This window comes from Erythrolamprus reginae, chromosome 3, assembly GCF_031021105.1.
Source record: "Erythrolamprus reginae isolate rEryReg1 chromosome 3, rEryReg1.hap1, whole genome shotgun sequence".
Lineage (NCBI taxonomy): Eukaryota > Metazoa > Chordata > Lepidosauria > Squamata > Dipsadidae > Erythrolamprus > Erythrolamprus reginae.
Genome location: NC_091952.1, coordinates 250,422,745 through 250,439,585, shown reverse-complemented (window position 1 = coordinate 250,439,585; position 16,841 = coordinate 250,422,745). Strand labels below are relative to the sequence as shown.

Genomic DNA, 16,841 nt, shown 5'->3' with positions numbered 1-16,841 from the left:
TTTTGTTCCGTTTTGCTGGTGGGAGTCGGGCATCTGAAGAACCGGTTTGGTGGAAAGGCAGTAAATTCTAGATTTAGTCCTGAACGAATGGTATTTAGAGCCCAGCAGTCGGAGGATGTTAACTCCCATTGTGTGAGAAAACGTTGTAGTCTGCCTCCGACGGGAATGTCTGCTGGGTAGTCACTTGGACTTCCTGAAGTTCCTGTATGACTGGCCTCGAAAGGGGCGTTTAGGCTGGGTATACTGGCGGTATCCTCCCGTGCTTCTGTCAGCAAAGGGCTGTCTGTCCTGCTGGTAGGATCCCTGGCCGTAGGGTCTCTGGGTTTGTGGAAAGGTAGATACTGCGGCAGAGTCCTGGCGAAAGGTTTGTCTACGAAAATAAGGGGCCGACCTTCTGTCGGCTCGCCTATAAGTCTTTGGTAAGACTTTTCGCTTATCCTTGTCTTCGACCAACACTGCATCCAAGGAATCGCCAAACAACTTTGACCCACTGAAGGGGGCTGCTGCCAGGCGCCACTTAGAGCGGGAGTCTGCTTGCCAGCTTTTGAGCCAGAGAAGACGGCGTGATGCCATAGTGGCTGCCATTGATCGAGACGCGAATTTAGCAGAGTTTAGGGTTGCGTCTGCCGAAAATTCGGCTGCGGCAAGGAGTTAGAACAATTACTCAGTGGAGCAGCTTGCCTCCAGAAGTTGTGAATGCTCCAACACTGGAAGTTTGTAAGAAGAGATTGAATAACCACTGGAAGAGTATAGGGCAGTGATGGCAAACCTATGGCATGGGTGCCAGAGGTGGCACATGGAGCCCCACCTGCTGGCACCCCAGCTGTAGCTCAGCTCCAATGTGCATGTTTGTGCTGGCCAGCTGATTTTTGGCTTGCACAGAGGCTCTGGGAGGGCATTTTGGGCTTTCAGAGACCCTCCGGGGAGATGGGGGAAGGTGTTTTTACCCTGCCCTGGTTCCAGGGAAGTCTTTGGAGTCTGGGGAGGGTGAAACATGAGCCTGCTGGGCCAACCAGAAGTTGGGAAACAGGTCATTTCCGGCCTTCAAAGGGCCTCTGAGGGCTGGGGGAAGCTGTTTTCGTCCTCTCCAGGCATTGAACTATGTCTGTGGGCAGATGCTCTTTCGGCACCCAGGGAAAAAAAGGTTCGCCATCTCTGGTATAGGGTTTCATAACTGAATGGGGAGTTGACTAGAAGACCTTCAAGGTCTATTCTAATTCTGTTATTCTGCCTGAATGGATAACACCATCATCAGTTCAGTTCTGGAGACCTCACCTACAAAAAGATATTGACAAAATTGATCGGGTCCAAAGACGGGCCACAAGAATGGTGGAAGGTCTTAAGCATAAAACGTATCAGGAAAGACTGAATGAACTCCATCTGTATAGTCTGGAGGACAGAAGGAAAAGGGGGGACATGGTCGAAACATTTAAATATGTTAAAGGGTTAAATAAGGTCCAGGAGGGAAGTGTTTTTAATAGGAAAGTGAACACAAGAACAAGGGGACACAATCTGAAGTTAGTTGGGGGAAAGATCAAAAGCAACGTGAGAAAATATTATTTTACTGAAAGAGTAGTAGATCCTTGGAACAAACTTCTAGCAGACGTGGTTGGTAAATCCACAGTAACTGAATTTAAACATGCCTGGGATAAACATATATCCATTGTAAGATAAAATACAGGAAATAGTATAAGGGCAGACTAGATGGACCATGAGGTCTTTTTCTGCCATCAGTCTTCTATGTTTCTATGTTTCTATCATATTATCATGGAATTAACCTGCATAATAATAATAATAATAATAATAATAATAATAATAATAATAATAATAATAATAATAAAACCTCTTTTTGACCCACTGTTAGAAGCATGGCCTGATACGTTTGAAAAGAGACACATCATTTTAGACAAACAAAATATTAATTGGTATGCATGTTCATTATTCATTTGATTAGCTGAAGCAATGAACCCGAGTTAATTGTTTTGACTTGCTTCTTTTCATACAACCTAGGGGTTTTTTTCTCTGTTGATTTTCCACAGCATGGAGTTGGTAGGTTCGATACTGGGTATATTCTAATTTTCCTAAATTAGTAACATTTGGTTGGTTTTTTCTTTCTTTTTTTCTCACAACCATGTCAAAAAAAATTATTTCAGAACGTCTTTGCATCTTTAATCTTGTTTATCTTCTTGGGATTTGTTTTAGGGTGTACCTGGAAAGGAGGGCAAAGATGGCAAGCCAGGATCACCTGGGGAACCAGTAAGAAGATAGTTTGTTGTTAATATAATCAAAGTTGTTTGTCACTATTCTTCATTTTTTGGCTACAATGTCACAGTCTCTCCTTATATTCATAAATTTGCATGAGGAAAGACACTTTTTATGCCATGCTTTCATATGTTTGTACATCACTCAGCGAGGGAACTAAAATAGCATTTAGTCTCCTAACATAAGGTCTGGCTGGATAAGTGAGACCAATGGTGGTTGAGAACAGAAACTGAACAAAGTCAGCATGTCAGTTAAAGTTAGTGGCACAGGAAGATGGAGAATATTCCTGTTTTTTTCTTTCAATTTGTCTTGACAAGTTTATTTGATCACAATCATAAGATTAATCTTGATGTTTCCAATCTTAGAAATATTATTGCAGTACAGGCCTTTAAAAATGAAGTCACTTGTTTCTATTGTATTATGTTCAGTACTTTAGAATCAATTTCTATTTAATGTGTACTGGAAAATTAGACCAGAAAATTAGCTGGTTGACCTTGGGCTAATCATTCTCTCACTTCAAAGGGTTGTTACTGTGAATAAACATGGAGGGGGAAAGGTGTCTTGGATATGTTTGCCACCTTTAGTTATTTGTAAAACTAATAAAGGCAGGATATAACCAAGATGCTGGGCACATATTTTCATATGTGGTGGACCTGTGCAAAGGCAAAAAATACTGGATGGAAATGCATACATGGTTAGAAAAAATGTTAAAGCAACGCATATATTATAAGCCAGAAATATTTTGTTAGGCATAGTACCAGAAAAAATATAATAAAGGGAATATATATATTTAATATTACATGTCTTGACAGCAGCAAGAATTATATAGACACAGCATTGGAAAAATGAGGAACCACCCATGGAAGGAGATGTAATTTAAAAAATACTAGATTGTGCAGAAATGGATGGGTTGACATTCAGGATAAAAAATAAAGATTGCAAGCAAAGGGCAGTCCTTTCACGTAAAAATAAACATGTTTATTTTTACGTGAAAGGATCGCCCTTTGCTTGCAGCGCCGCTGTGGCATCCTTTTTCATAAAAATAACAGTGTTTATTTTTACGTGAAGACCTCCCTTTGAAGGAGCTGGGGAATCCCTCCCACAAAGAGATTCCAGGGGCGGCAGGTTGCTAAGGATGCCAAGGTGATCACTTCCTGGATTCCATGGAATCCAGGAAGTGATGACCTTGGCATCCTTAGCAACCTGCCGGTATACATGACGTCAAAGCTCTGCCCCCAGAATCTCTTGGTGGGATTCCCCGTTTGGGTTCGGGTTCGGTTCGGGTTCGTCCGAATTTTGCGTAAAGTTTGTCCAAACTTGCCAAACCTGAACACCGTTGGGTTCACCCATCACTATACAGAATACTTTCAAACATGGGATTTGTTTATGAATGTTTGGATAATAGAAGTATAAATTAGAAATTGGAAAAATACTATTATGTTTATGTTTAATATATTATTATATTACTGTACATACTGTTATGTTAAGCTAATGCACCCAGATAATATGCTGTTCAAAAAGTACTAATATATGTTAAAGAAAATATATAAATTAACTGTAAAAATTAATAAAGTCAGGATATAAATAAACAAACAAACAAATAAATAAGCACTATACTACATTATTGCTGGTCAAAAACTCCATCAGAATGTGTTTGTTTTTGTGTGGCATTGCATCTTGTGTAAACTATGCCAATGAAGTATGGCTTAGCAGTACAAGAATCTATTTTAAATGTGCTTTGACTATTTCAGGGTACGCCTGGAGAACCGGGGCTACCAGGCCAAGAAGGTGCCCGAGGACCACCAGTAAGTCCCATTATATGCAGTTCTGGGACAGAATTAATAAACATTTTTATTTATTTAATATATGGCATAAAATACACGGATAGCAGCAACATGATGGATGAAAAGAACACGTAGTGATATAATACACATAAGAGGAAAATGTGTTTGTAAGATGTAAAAAAGAATTCAAGAAGTGCTATATTAACTTAGCAAAAGCAGGTTTTCATGGCCTTCAGAAAGAGTGTCAAAATGGAGGCCAATCCTATCTCCATGGGGATGATGTCCCACAGGGAAGAAGCCACCACAAAGAAGGCCCTTTTTCTTGATACCACTAGATGGAGACATTTCCTGTCTCTGCTCTTGGGTAAAGTTGGGTAGAGTTGACTGAGAAAGGACAATCCTTCAAATAACCTGATCCCAGGCCAAGTAGAGCTTTGAAGATGGTAATCAGCACCTTGTATTGTACCCATTATTGCCCAATAATATTGCCTAAATATTGTCTCACCATGGAACTTGCTGCTATGTGTGTGTATGTCTGTTGTATTCCATGTATCAGGTTCTGTCTTTGTGAGAAGTGAACTTTTATTCTTGTAAGAGACGAATCTGTAAGAAGGACTGTTGCAAAATGTTTATATGACTGTAATGAGAAATATATTTTAGCGTGAAAATCTTCACTTAGTCTTCATAAAGAGGGTATGTTTGTCTCTAGAGGCGAGATGTTTATGTAGTTAGAATGTAGGAATAGAGGGCAAGCTGACCTGATAGAGACGTGAAATTGGGAAATAAGTTGTTATAAAATAGATTAATGATTTAGGGGTCTGTCCAAGTCAAAAAAGTATTGGGAAGGAGTGTCAAATACTGTGAATGGATGCCAAAAACATTATATAAAATTATTGTGTAAGGGGGGAAGGTGATTGAAGGAGTGCATAGTAAAGGAGGAGGAATAAGGGGGCAGAGATGCAATGTATAATGTATAGGTGGCATTTTTATCACCTCTTGTGATACAGAGACTTTCTATCCAATCATATGGGGTCCATTCTTGCAAGAACTTCTTCTGGTCTCCTGTTGATTTATATTGACTATCTCACAGTCTACTTAGAAGCAAAGTAGACACTATCTCAATGAAAAGGGATAGTGAGATATAAAGAGAAAAGCAATATGGGGATGGAAATTAACTCAAAGCTGGGAGGAGGTTAAGGAACTATTTTCAGGGGTCAGTTTTGGAGGGAGAACATTTATAGATATCTTTTTTCATTTCTCTCTTTTGTTTTCAGGGTTTCAAGGGTCCAAGAGGAGACGCAGGAAATCCTGGCGTGAGAGTAAGTAACATGGATATGCACAAGGATAATTGAAGTGGAAAAAATATGCTGCTTTTGGGAGGCCACTCTTATATCGTTAGGGTGGATTAAGAAAATGTAGAGGTTGTGGCCATGTAAATAATAATAAACCATGTTTATTTATTCATTCATTCATCCATCCATCCATCCATCCATCCATCCATCCATCCATCCATCCATCCATCTATCTATCTATCTATCTATCTATCTATCTATCTATCTATCTATCTATTTATTGGATTTGTATGCCGCCCCTTTCCTTGTTGAAAGCTGATATGAAATTTTGCTGGAGAAAAAGAATATAGTGTGAGCATCTCAAGAAGCATCTCATCCCCACCTTATGTTACCAATGAAAGATAAACCAAAGTTAGTCACCATGGAAATGAGATGTTTGCTGGAAGCTGTTGGAGTGAACAGGATAGATAAAATCAGAAATAAGATCACAAAAGAAAAAAAACTGGCAAAGAACCAATCTTGCACTATACATAAAAATAGCAAATAAAGTGGTTTGCTTACCCAGAGGAGATGTTGTGGGATTGTGCCGGGGTGGTGCAGTGCAACACTGCAGGATACTTTAGCTAACTGCTAGCTGTAGTTCAGCAGTTCAAATCTCACCATCGGGTCAAGGTTGACTCAGTCTTCCATTCTTCCGATGGGTAAAATGGGGACCCAGATTGTTGGGGAAATATGCTGATTCTGTAAACTGTTTAGAGTGGGCTGTAAAAGCACTATGAAGTGTATACAGCAGTACCTCTACCTAAGAACGCCTCTACTTACGAACTTTTCTAGATAAGAACCGGGTGTTTTCCACTTACAAACCTGAGCCTCCAAAACTGTAACCGGAAAAGGCAGGGAGAAGCCTCTGTGGGGCCTGTCTAGGAATCTCCTGGGAGGAAACAGAACCGGAAAAGGCAGGGAGAAGCCTCCATGGGGCCTCTCTAGGAATCTCCTGGGAGGAAACAGGGCCTCCACCCTCCCTGTGGTCTCCCCAATCACACACATTATTTGCTTTTACATGGATTCCTATGGGAAAAAATGCTTCTTTTTACAAACTTTTCTACTTAAGAACCAGGTCCCGGAACGAATTAAGTTCATAAGTAGAGGTACCATTGTATAAGTCTAAATGCTATTGATAATGATATTGCTATTCCATACCATACAAGGCATATACAAAATGAGAAGGTCAAAGAACATGAGGCAGTGCCAGAAGAAGATGGAGAGACAACATCAAAGACGCATTACAACAGGGCTGTCAAACTCAATATCATAATGGTGGTGTCATGTCACGTATCATGACGCTCCCCCCCCCTTTGTTAAACCAGGAGTCGGCATGGCCAGCACGAAGTGCATCAGGCCCAGGAGTCACTACAACAATATCAATTGTTGAGGCCTCAGTTCAACCTTGTATCTCGTTCGACATCCAAAGTGGTAAAAGGCGAAGTAAAGAATAAGACAAGAAAGGATATAGAAGCACTGACATACCTTAAGCTGCAAATGGGAGGATTTACTGTATTCTAAATTTTCTCCACCTTTTTTCTTTATTACAGGGAGAATCAGGTCAACCTGGGACTCCAGGCCGGGAGGGGCTATCGGGAAAAGATGTAAGTATTAAGCGCAATAAAAGCTCTATGTCAACTTTGAAGGTGATTAAAAGTAGTAGTAGCAGTAAAAGTAATAATATTTCTAAAATTTTCTTCCAAATGTCCCTCCTCTGACAGTCTTCCTAATCCCTAGGCCTGATTTACTTTATTAAATTTGTATCCTGACTCCTATCGACTCCGTAGCTCATCTCTCTGTTTTAACATTACAATTTAATTGCAAATAAGTTATACTACTAAGATATGAGTTGTTTCTGAAATGGCCTACAGAGGTAAAGACTAAGGATTGGGGGGGGGGGGAGAAGAGATATGATAACTGTTCTCCAGTACCCTGCTGTCATAGAGAAAAGGAGATTGACTTATTCTTCAAAGCACCAGAGGCAGAACATGACGTAATGGGTGAAAATTTTTTTTTGAAATATTTTTTATTTGTTATTTTTAAAAATTGTAACAAACAAGACGAACAACATTCAACATATAAAGGAGCTACAATTGCTCCGCTACGAAAAGAAGTCTTCCTAATACAGAAAAAAACCCTAATTCTACATTAGATCAATACAGAAAGATAAACTTGGCACTGGACCAGAATATCTCCGAGACCGCCTCCTGCTGCACGAATCCCAGCGACCAATTAGGTCCCACAGAGTGGGCCTTCTCCGGGTCCCGTCAACTAAGCAATGTCGGTTGGCGGGCCCCAGGGGAAGAGCCTTCTCTGTGGCGGCACCGGCCCTCTGGAACCAACTCCCCCCGGAGATTAGAACTGCCCCTACTCTTCCTGCCTTCCGCAAACTTCTTAAAACCCACCTTTGCCGTCAGGCATGGGGGAATTGAAACATCCCCCCCCTGGGCACGTTGAATTTATATATGGTATGCTTGTGTGTGAGTCTGTTAGTTTGTGGGGTTTTTTAAATCTTTAAAATTTTAAATTGTTGATTACTTATGATTTGTCTTTTACATGTTGTGAGCCGCCCCGAGTCTTCGGAGAGGGGCGGCATACAAATCCAAGTAATAAATAAATAAATAAATAAATAAATAATAAACTTATCGGTATGATATTTCAATTAATCAATAACTACATCAAGTTCTTAACTTTGAAATATTTTCTTACATCCAGATATTTATGATTGACATAATTAATTAAAACCAATTAGAAAAGATAAATTCATTCAACATGTATCTCTGTATAATATTCAATCTAATAATGTATTATAATATATCGAGTTAATTGACATTCTATTTCCACATTTCCATAGTCTTTAAAATTCTTCTTTTGTATTCCACCAGTTATACACTTCCTGCCAAATTTTATAAAATTCTGTTTCTGCTTGATTGTTTAACTGTCTCGTCATCATGTCTAATTCTGCACATTCCATAATTTTTTAAAAACCTCTTCATCTTTTGGAATTTCCTTTTCTTTCTATTTCTGTGCAAAAGTAATCCTAGCTGCTACTAATACATGAATTATTAGATAATATATTTCTTTTTTGTATCTGACATCTGTAATACCTAATAAGAATAATTCTGGAGTCTTCCTAATCTCTTCATTTGTAATTTCTTTTAACCATTTTTCTACCTTGTCCCAATAAGTCTTAGTTTTGGGCATGTCCACCATAAATGGAAATATCCATAGCTCATCTCCCTGTTTTAACATTACAATTTAATTGCAAATAAGTTATACTATTAAGATATGAGTTGTTCTTGAAATGGCCTCCAGAGATAAAGACTAAGGATTGGGGGGGGGGGGGGACAAGAGATATGATAACTGTCTTCCACTACTCTGCTGTCATAAAGAAAAGGGGATTGACTTATTCTTCAGAGGCAGAAAAAGAAGTAATGGGTGAAAATTTGTTAAAGAGACATCCAACCGAGAAGTAAAGATAAATTTTCTGACAATTAATCAATGGAAATGTCAAGATTCCATGTAACATCCAAACTAAATCAGATTCTGAGTCAAAGCACAATTCAAAATTCCAATTTATTTCTGGAGCCATCTTGATACCTACACAGGGAAACTTGGATCTGGGTTTCTATGTCAACTTTGAAGGTGATTAAAAGTAGTAGCAGCAGTAAAAGTAATAATATTTCTAAAATTTTCTTCCAAATGTCCGTCCTCTGACAGTCTTCCTATTCCCTAGGCCTGATTTACTTTATTAAATTTGTATCCTGACTCCCATCGACTCCGTAGCTCATCTCCCTGTGAAACTTCACATCGCTTGTCCCCACCCACAAACTTGTCATGTTGTCCATTCAGATTGTGCCAGCATGGCCAGTCCTTTCTTCACTTCTGGCCCTGGTGGGTTGGCATGTCCTTGAACCACTCGAAAAAATGCTTTGTGGCTGCATCCATTCCCTCCCGAAATCCCCCCTCCCAAGTTCCCCTAAACATCAGGTCTTCTATAGATAATGTGGCAAGCTGTTAATTTATCATCAACTTCTTCACCAGCTTGACAGGAATAATTTGTCTCCCAAAGTTGTGGGAGTTCCATCACTGGAGGTTGACCTAGAAGACCTCTGTAGTCCCTTCCCATGATTCTATGTTCTAAGATGTCCACCTCCATAACAGATTGGATCCGTGGCCATCAAAAGGCAGATAGCATTGGCTACCTGAAATCGGGAATCAGTTGTGAGTGCTAAGATAACTTTGGATTCTGACTTTTTTAACCTTCAAATGAGGCAATGATGTATTATATTTTCCCCTCCTATTCCAGGGAGATCCAGGGCCTGCAGGACCAGAAGGCCCCCGAGGAATTCGAGGAATAGCAGTGAGTTACTTTGCATAGTGAATGGGTTGTTCTGATTCTAGCAAAAAAACCTTACAGTATTCAAGTATTCAGGATAATCTATGTATAGAAATTGGTGAAGAAGTTGTGAAAGGGAAAAATACTTTTATTGGGATTAATTAATAGTGATTGCATGGGGTAGAGACATCCTTTCTTTTCCTTCTTTCCTTCCTTCTTTCTTTCTTTCTTTCTTTCTTTCCTTCCCTCCCTCTCCTCTCCTCTTTTCTCCTCTCCTCCTTTTCTTTCCTTCTTATCTTTCCTTTCCACCTTCTTTCCTTTCCTCCTCCTTTCCTTCTTTCCTTTCCTCATTCTTTCCATCTTTCCTCCCTCTTTCCATCTTTCCTTTTTCCCTTTCCTTTCCTTTCCTCCTCCTCCCCTTCCCTTCCTCCTTCTTTCCTTTCCTCCCTCTTTCCATCTTTCATTTCCTTTTTCCTTTTCCTTTCTCCTCCTTTCCTTTCCTTTCCTTTCCTTTGGTAGATATTGAAAATTATCAAGCATATTATGAATTTGGATGTTGCTGGACAGTATGAGTTTTAAGAGAACCATCAAAAAGGCCTTTAGTTACTTGCAAACTATCAATCTTGAATGTCTTATATATGTTTCATGTTATTTTGTGAATGGTCACCAAAGATAGCAGCTGATGCTTGATATCCAAACGCAGACAAATCAGTTTCTTTCTTAAACTTTGGAGTAAAGGGTGGTGGGCCAAAACAAATTATCCAAAAGATAAGTTTCTGGTCACTTTGGTTTCATCCATTAGTTCTTCATAGATTTTGAAATTGATTGTTGTCTTCCTTTCTTTAGGGCAAGCCCGGACCTCCAGGTGCACCCGGGGAACCTGGTCCTGCAGGTAACCCGGTAAGTAGTGTATTTGCCATCTCCATCACAAGTATCATTTCACAACAGCATAGGCAACATCACAGCAGCTATAAATCTATGGAGATTCTCAACCATCCAGGTCATGGTTGCCCCGAAGGTGCTTTTTCAAAAGGCAACTGGACTTTATTCTCTTGAAGACATTTCCCTTCTCATCTATCATGCTATCTTGTACATCTTTTGACAAAGGAACAAATGAATAAAAATAAGTTAATAACAAGATTGTAGGAGTAGCTACTAAGTAGCTACTAAGAATGATAGGTCTTGATTTTAGCTGCATATTGAGAAAAGCTCTTGAAATTAATATTCTTCAAATGACACAGAAAGTAACCCTCTTCTGTTACCTTATTCTGGAAAGCTAGATGTATACTGTAATAATGGACTTTAAAACAGAAGCTATCCTTTGAGGGTATTTAATTGGAGTTCATCTGAAATGAGCAAGGGACTGGACTAACATATGGGAAATAGACCAGAATAATCCCAGAATTTATCCATTGCAAGAAATGTGAGATAATGCTTAGGGGATTTATGGGAAGTTAGAAGTTCAAGACACTGTGATAAAATTGGACAGATTCTTATTGGAATCAAATTGCCCTTGTCAAAACTCCAAGAAAGAGCATTCTTAAGTTGTCTATCATCTTATTGATGTGTGCACATAAGTATAGCAGTTCCTGGTTGCTTTTCAAGGCCAAATCAAAGTACTCATTTCGATGTGCTAATAGCACATCAAATAACATAGATTTTGTCCAAGCTATTTGCAAGAATATCTCTTCTCAAAATTGTTGAATTTTTGATATATTATGAAGGAACTGCAATTGTAGTTAAGTCTTATCTGCTCTCTCTCCCTTCCAGCCCAGGCTCAAAATATATATTTTTCAAGTCATTTTGAAATTTTGAAAATATATTGTAGTATAATTTATTTATTATTTATTTATTATTTGGATTTGTATGCCGCCCCTCTCCGAAGACTCGGGGCGGCTCACAACAAGTGTAAAACAAATCATAAATAATTCAATTAATTAAAATATTTAAAGATTTAAAAAACCCCATATACTAACAGACACACACACAGGCATACCATGTATAAATTATTATTAATAATAATAATAATAATAATAATAATAATAATAATAATTTATTAGACTGTACGGAGCGGCTCACAACAAAATACAAAGCACAAATCTAATATTAATTTTAAAACAATTATAAAAACCCATCCAAACAAACCATACATAAAATGAAACAGCTAAAAGTCAATTAGGTCCCCCAAGCCTGGCAGCATAGGTGGGTTTTTTCAGTAGTTTGCGAAAGGTGAGGAGGGTGGGGGCAGTCCTGATCTCCGGGGGAGTTGATTCCAGAGGGCTGGGGCCGCCACAGAGAAGGCTCTTTCCCTGGGGACCGCACAGACGACATTGTTTTGTCGATGGGATCCGGAGAAGGCCAACTCTGTGGGACCTAATTGGTTGCTGGGATTTGTGTTTAGATCAGGGATAGGCTGCTGGCAGTCCGTAGGGGTTTGCGAGAACCTATAGCTAAGATTATATGCAGTTCGAAGAATGCCCATTCCTGACAGGCCCTGCCTCCCAGGAGGTCCCATGCAGGGGGTACTTGTTACCTGTTTTGTATGCAGGTAACTGCACGACATGCACGGAGGCTCAGGGAGGGCAAGAAACAGACCAAATGGAAGCTTGGGCCTCCTGAGAACCTCCAGAGAACCTCCGGAGAGCCTCCAGAACCTGGGGAGGCTGCTTCTGCCCTTTTAGAGGCTCAATGAAAGTCTCCGGAGCCCAGGAAAGGCAAACCCGCCCCTCCTTCTACCATGGTGTAGGAGGCCGACTAGGCTATGCCCACCATGGCTACGTCCACCCAGCCACCAGGCAGAGAACCTTTGCTAATTGTTTTAAAGCCCATCCCCGGTTCTAAACCTGGGGGTCAGGAACCCTTTGGGGGTTGAACGACCATTTCACAGGGGTCACCTAAAACGATAGGAAAAGACAAATTTCCCATGCCATTAGGAACTAAAGCTTTTATTCTGGCACCTTGGAACCTATTTTTACAATCTGACCAATCAAGTGTTTACAGTGGGTGTGTCCCTCTGACCTTCCTGCCAATCATCTTAAAGCTCTGTTGGGAGAATTGGCACTAGACCTATGGTTGGGGGTCACCACAACATGAGGAAGTGTATTAAGGGGTTGCGGCATTAGCAAGGTTGAGAACTACTAGTTAACATGGTTTTAATGTCAATATCCTTGCAAGCCTGCCCGAGGTTTTTGTGAGTAGTTGACATATACATTTGCAATATAAACTCAAAATAATATCACTACTTTTGATTATTGCTTTTGAGACCTGGTTTATTTACTTATTTATTTACTTACTTACTTACTTGCTTGCCTGCCTGCCTGCCTGCCTGCCTGCCTGCCTGCCTGCCTGCCTGCCTGCCTGCCTGCCTGCCTGCCTGCCTGCCTGCCTGCCTGCCTACCTACCTACCTACCTACCTACTTACTTACTTACTTACTTACTTACTTACTTACTTACTTACTTACTTACTTACATTTTATTTGTCAAAATATGTACAAGATAGCAGGTTTGTGGATGTGGAAGCCACAGGAAGCTTAAATCTTGCAAAATATCCACCCACTTCTTAAATTAAAGTCCTCCCAAAAGGAGAAGAGTGTCTGATGTATCAATTTGTCCACATCAAGTGGTGACAATAACCAAACGACTTCACACTGAGATAATGTGCAAACTTTACTCTTTTGATTGCTTCCATCAAGTCAGTTGGGGAAGAAAATGGCTCTTGACTCTAAACGTTATATTCTTTTGGAACGAGAGTGATCAGACTATTCTTTAGCCCTTATGTCTTCTCTTTTTCACCCCAAGGGCTCCAAAGGAAACAAAGGCGAAACTGGCAGCCCAGGTGTTCCTGGCTTCATCGGACCACGAGGTCTTCCTGTAAGTAGCAAATTGATGATGATCGTGCTGGTGTTAAAGTATAAATAACTCCAGGACCGCCTTCTGCCGCACGAATCCCAGCGACCGGTTAGGTCCCACAGAGTTGGCCTTCTCCGGGTCCCGTCAACTAAACAATGTCGTTTGGCGGGACCCAGGAGAAGAGCCTTCTCTGTGGCGGCCCCGACCCTCTGGAACCAGCTCCCCCCAGATATCAGAGTTGCCCCCACCCTCCTTGCCTTTCGCAAGCTCCTTAAAACCCACGTCTGTCGTCAGACATGGGGGAATTGAAATATTCCCTTCCCCCTAGGCTTATAGAATTTATACATGGTATGCTTGTATGTATGATTGGTTCTTTAAATTGGGGTTTTTTAGATTATTTTTAATATTAGATTTGTTCACATTGTCTTTTTTAATTGTTGTTAGCCGCCCCAAGTCTTCGGAGAGGGGCGGCATACAAATCTAATAAATACAAATACAAATAAAACGTAGAATCAAGTTCACACGAAGTGTTAATACCACTTTATAATGCCTCGGTAAGGCCACACTTGGAATACTGCATTCAGTTTTCGTCACCACGATGTAAAAAGGATGTTGAGACTCTAGAAAGAGTGCAGATAAGAGCATCAAAGATGATTAGGGGACTGGGGGCTAAAACATAAGAAGAACGGTTGCAGGAACTGGATATGTCTAGTTTAATGAAAAGAGGGAGTAAAGGAGACATGATAGCAGTGTCTCAATATCTCAGGGGCTGCCAGAAAGAAGAGGGAGTTAAACTATTCTCCAAAGCACCTGAAGGTAGAAAAAGAAGCAACGGGTGTAAACTAAAGAAGAAGTAACTTAGAACTTTGTGGCTACATCTGCTGTCTCATGAAAATTACTCTCCCAAGTTCCCATAAACATCAGGCCTTCTACAGATAGTGTGGCTAGCTGGTACTTTATCATCAACTTCTGCATCGGCTTGACATATTAATTGTGATGGGCGAACCGAACCTGCACAATTCGGGTCCGTACCAAATTTTTCGGTATTCCGAACATGAACCCGATTTTTTTTCAAACTTCGGGCAAAGTTCGGGGTTGTGTTCAGGATTTGGAGGTTTGACATCACCGGCAGGTTGCTAAGGACGCCAAGGTGATCACTTCCTGGATTCCATGGAATCCAGGAAGTGATCACCTTGTCGTCCTTAGCAACCTGTCAGTGACGTCAAAGCTCCGCCCCCGGAATCTCTTCGTGGGAGGGATTCCCCGTTTGAGTTCGGGTTCGGTTTGGGTTTTGCATAAAGTTCAGCCAAACTTGCAGAAACTGAACACCGTTGAGTCCGCCCATCACTACATATTAAGTTTCTGACTTTCCCCTTTTCATACAGCTGGTCATTTGCAATATTTGTACATATTTAGACCCCCCCCTTATAAACCAACTTGAAGTTCAGCTTTTCCCAACCTTGACTACTATAAGATGTAATAATAATAATAATAATAATAATAATAATAATAATAATAAGCGTGCCAAGTACCACTGGGACCACTTTCACTGGCTTATGCCAGAGTCGTTGCAGCTTGATCTAAAAATCGAGCTGCAACGACTCTGGCATAAGCCCATGAAAGTGGTCCCAGTGGTACTTGGCACGCTGGGCGCAGTACCAAAGGATCTCAGCGGACATTTGAAAACCATCGGAAATGACAAAATCTCCATCTGTCAATTGCAAAAGGCCGCTTTACTGGGATCGGCAAACATAATTCGCCGCTACATCACGCAGTCCTAGGTGCTTGGAAAGCGCCCGACTGGTGATGAAATACGAAATCCAGCATAGTGATCTCGTTTGCTGTGTTGTATTGACATAATAATAATAATAATAATAATAATAATAATAATAATAATAATAATAATAATAACAACAACAACGAGTTAAAAGGATACTTTGGAGGTTTTCTAGTCCAACTCCCTGCTTAGGCAGGAAACTCTACACTACTTCAGACAAATGGTTATCCAACATGTATGTATTCTGGGAGCTGAAGCTGACACGCTAAACATAGAAACATAGAAACATAGAAGACTGACGGCAGAAAAAGACCTCATGGTCCATCTAGTCTGCCCTTATACTATTTCCTGTATTTTATCTTACAATTTACAAAGGTTGAGAAATACGTTGTAGATAATTTGCCATGCTGAATAATCTGGTTTATTTTTCTTTTCCATAGGGAGAACCAGGGGAAAAGGGGGTTCCCGGGAAAGAGGTATGTATTTTGTTACCTTCCTCTCACAAAAATGCTGATTTATTAGTGTTACTAAGAGTGATTCCAAACTGCAAAACACTATTGAAGCTGTATTTTTTAAAATTTTCTGATTACTGCAACAAACATCCATTATAATTCACACAATATATATATATTTATATATTTATTTCATTTTAACACAAAAAAACATAACTCAACGTACTAATATCTATTGTTAGGAAACTGAGTTCCTGTCATTGTTACAGCTGCAGATCGGTTCATCAAAATTCAAACACATATATCCATACACCTGTCTAATGATAATATTAATATATTGATCGAATTACATTTTATTATCTGCTCTTCTCTACATGCACATTTGTTTTCTGTTCCTTTTTGTTTTATTTATTTACATCTATATTCAGCCAGTATTCAAAATTTGCACATTATATACTTTATTTTCCTTATTCTTTAGCTGTTCATACAATCTGTTCCATGTTAAATAATATCCAGATTCTTCTTTTTCTTGTAACTCCTTCATCATCTTATTCATCTCTGTGTAATTACAAAATTTCCTTATATTTCCTCTTTGTATAATTCACACAATATAATTAATGTTCTCTTTCACATTAATATGTGAAGTAGAAATGAGATACACACGGCACACACACAAAGAATTAGCTTTATCACTGGTCTTTAGATCCTTCCTCTCTTTTCAGGGCACCTCAGGGACCACAGGAGAACACGGACAAAAAGGGGACAGAGTAAGTATGAGAATTTCATTATATCCCAAAATTCTAAACCCAAACTGACAAATGTCAGTGTTAACTTTCTATGACACCTCAGTAGCCGGTGACATGCAATCCCATTGTATACACTCATAGGAAAACAAGTTATTTTTATTTAATATATTTCTGGATCAATTTTCATTCGGTTGATCATCACTCCAGCTACAATTTTGTAATTTTTAGGATTCTCGTGTCCCTGGCTTTCAATGGATAGCCTCACCTCCTGATTGCAAAGAATGAAACACTGTTCACT

General features: G+C 39.8%; 1 protein-coding gene across 1 annotated transcript in view; it reads left to right on the top strand.

The window, feature by feature from the left end:
* Positions 1-16,841, top strand: part of COL22A1 (collagen type XXII alpha 1 chain) — a 208,921-nt gene that overhangs the window by 175,757 nt on the left and 16,323 nt on the right. Inside the window, exons 50-58 of the mRNA XM_070748335.1 lie at positions 2,203-2,256; positions 4,014-4,067; positions 5,321-5,365; positions 6,931-6,984; positions 9,690-9,743; positions 10,566-10,619; positions 13,518-13,589; positions 15,786-15,821; positions 16,520-16,564. Of these exons, the coding sequence (XP_070604436.1) occupies positions 2,203-2,256; positions 4,014-4,067; positions 5,321-5,365; positions 6,931-6,984; positions 9,690-9,743; positions 10,566-10,619; positions 13,518-13,589; positions 15,786-15,821; positions 16,520-16,564 (468 nt within the window). The remainder of the gene's footprint in view (positions 1-2,202; positions 2,257-4,013; positions 4,068-5,320; positions 5,366-6,930; positions 6,985-9,689; positions 9,744-10,565; positions 10,620-13,517; positions 13,590-15,785; positions 15,822-16,519; positions 16,565-16,841) is intronic.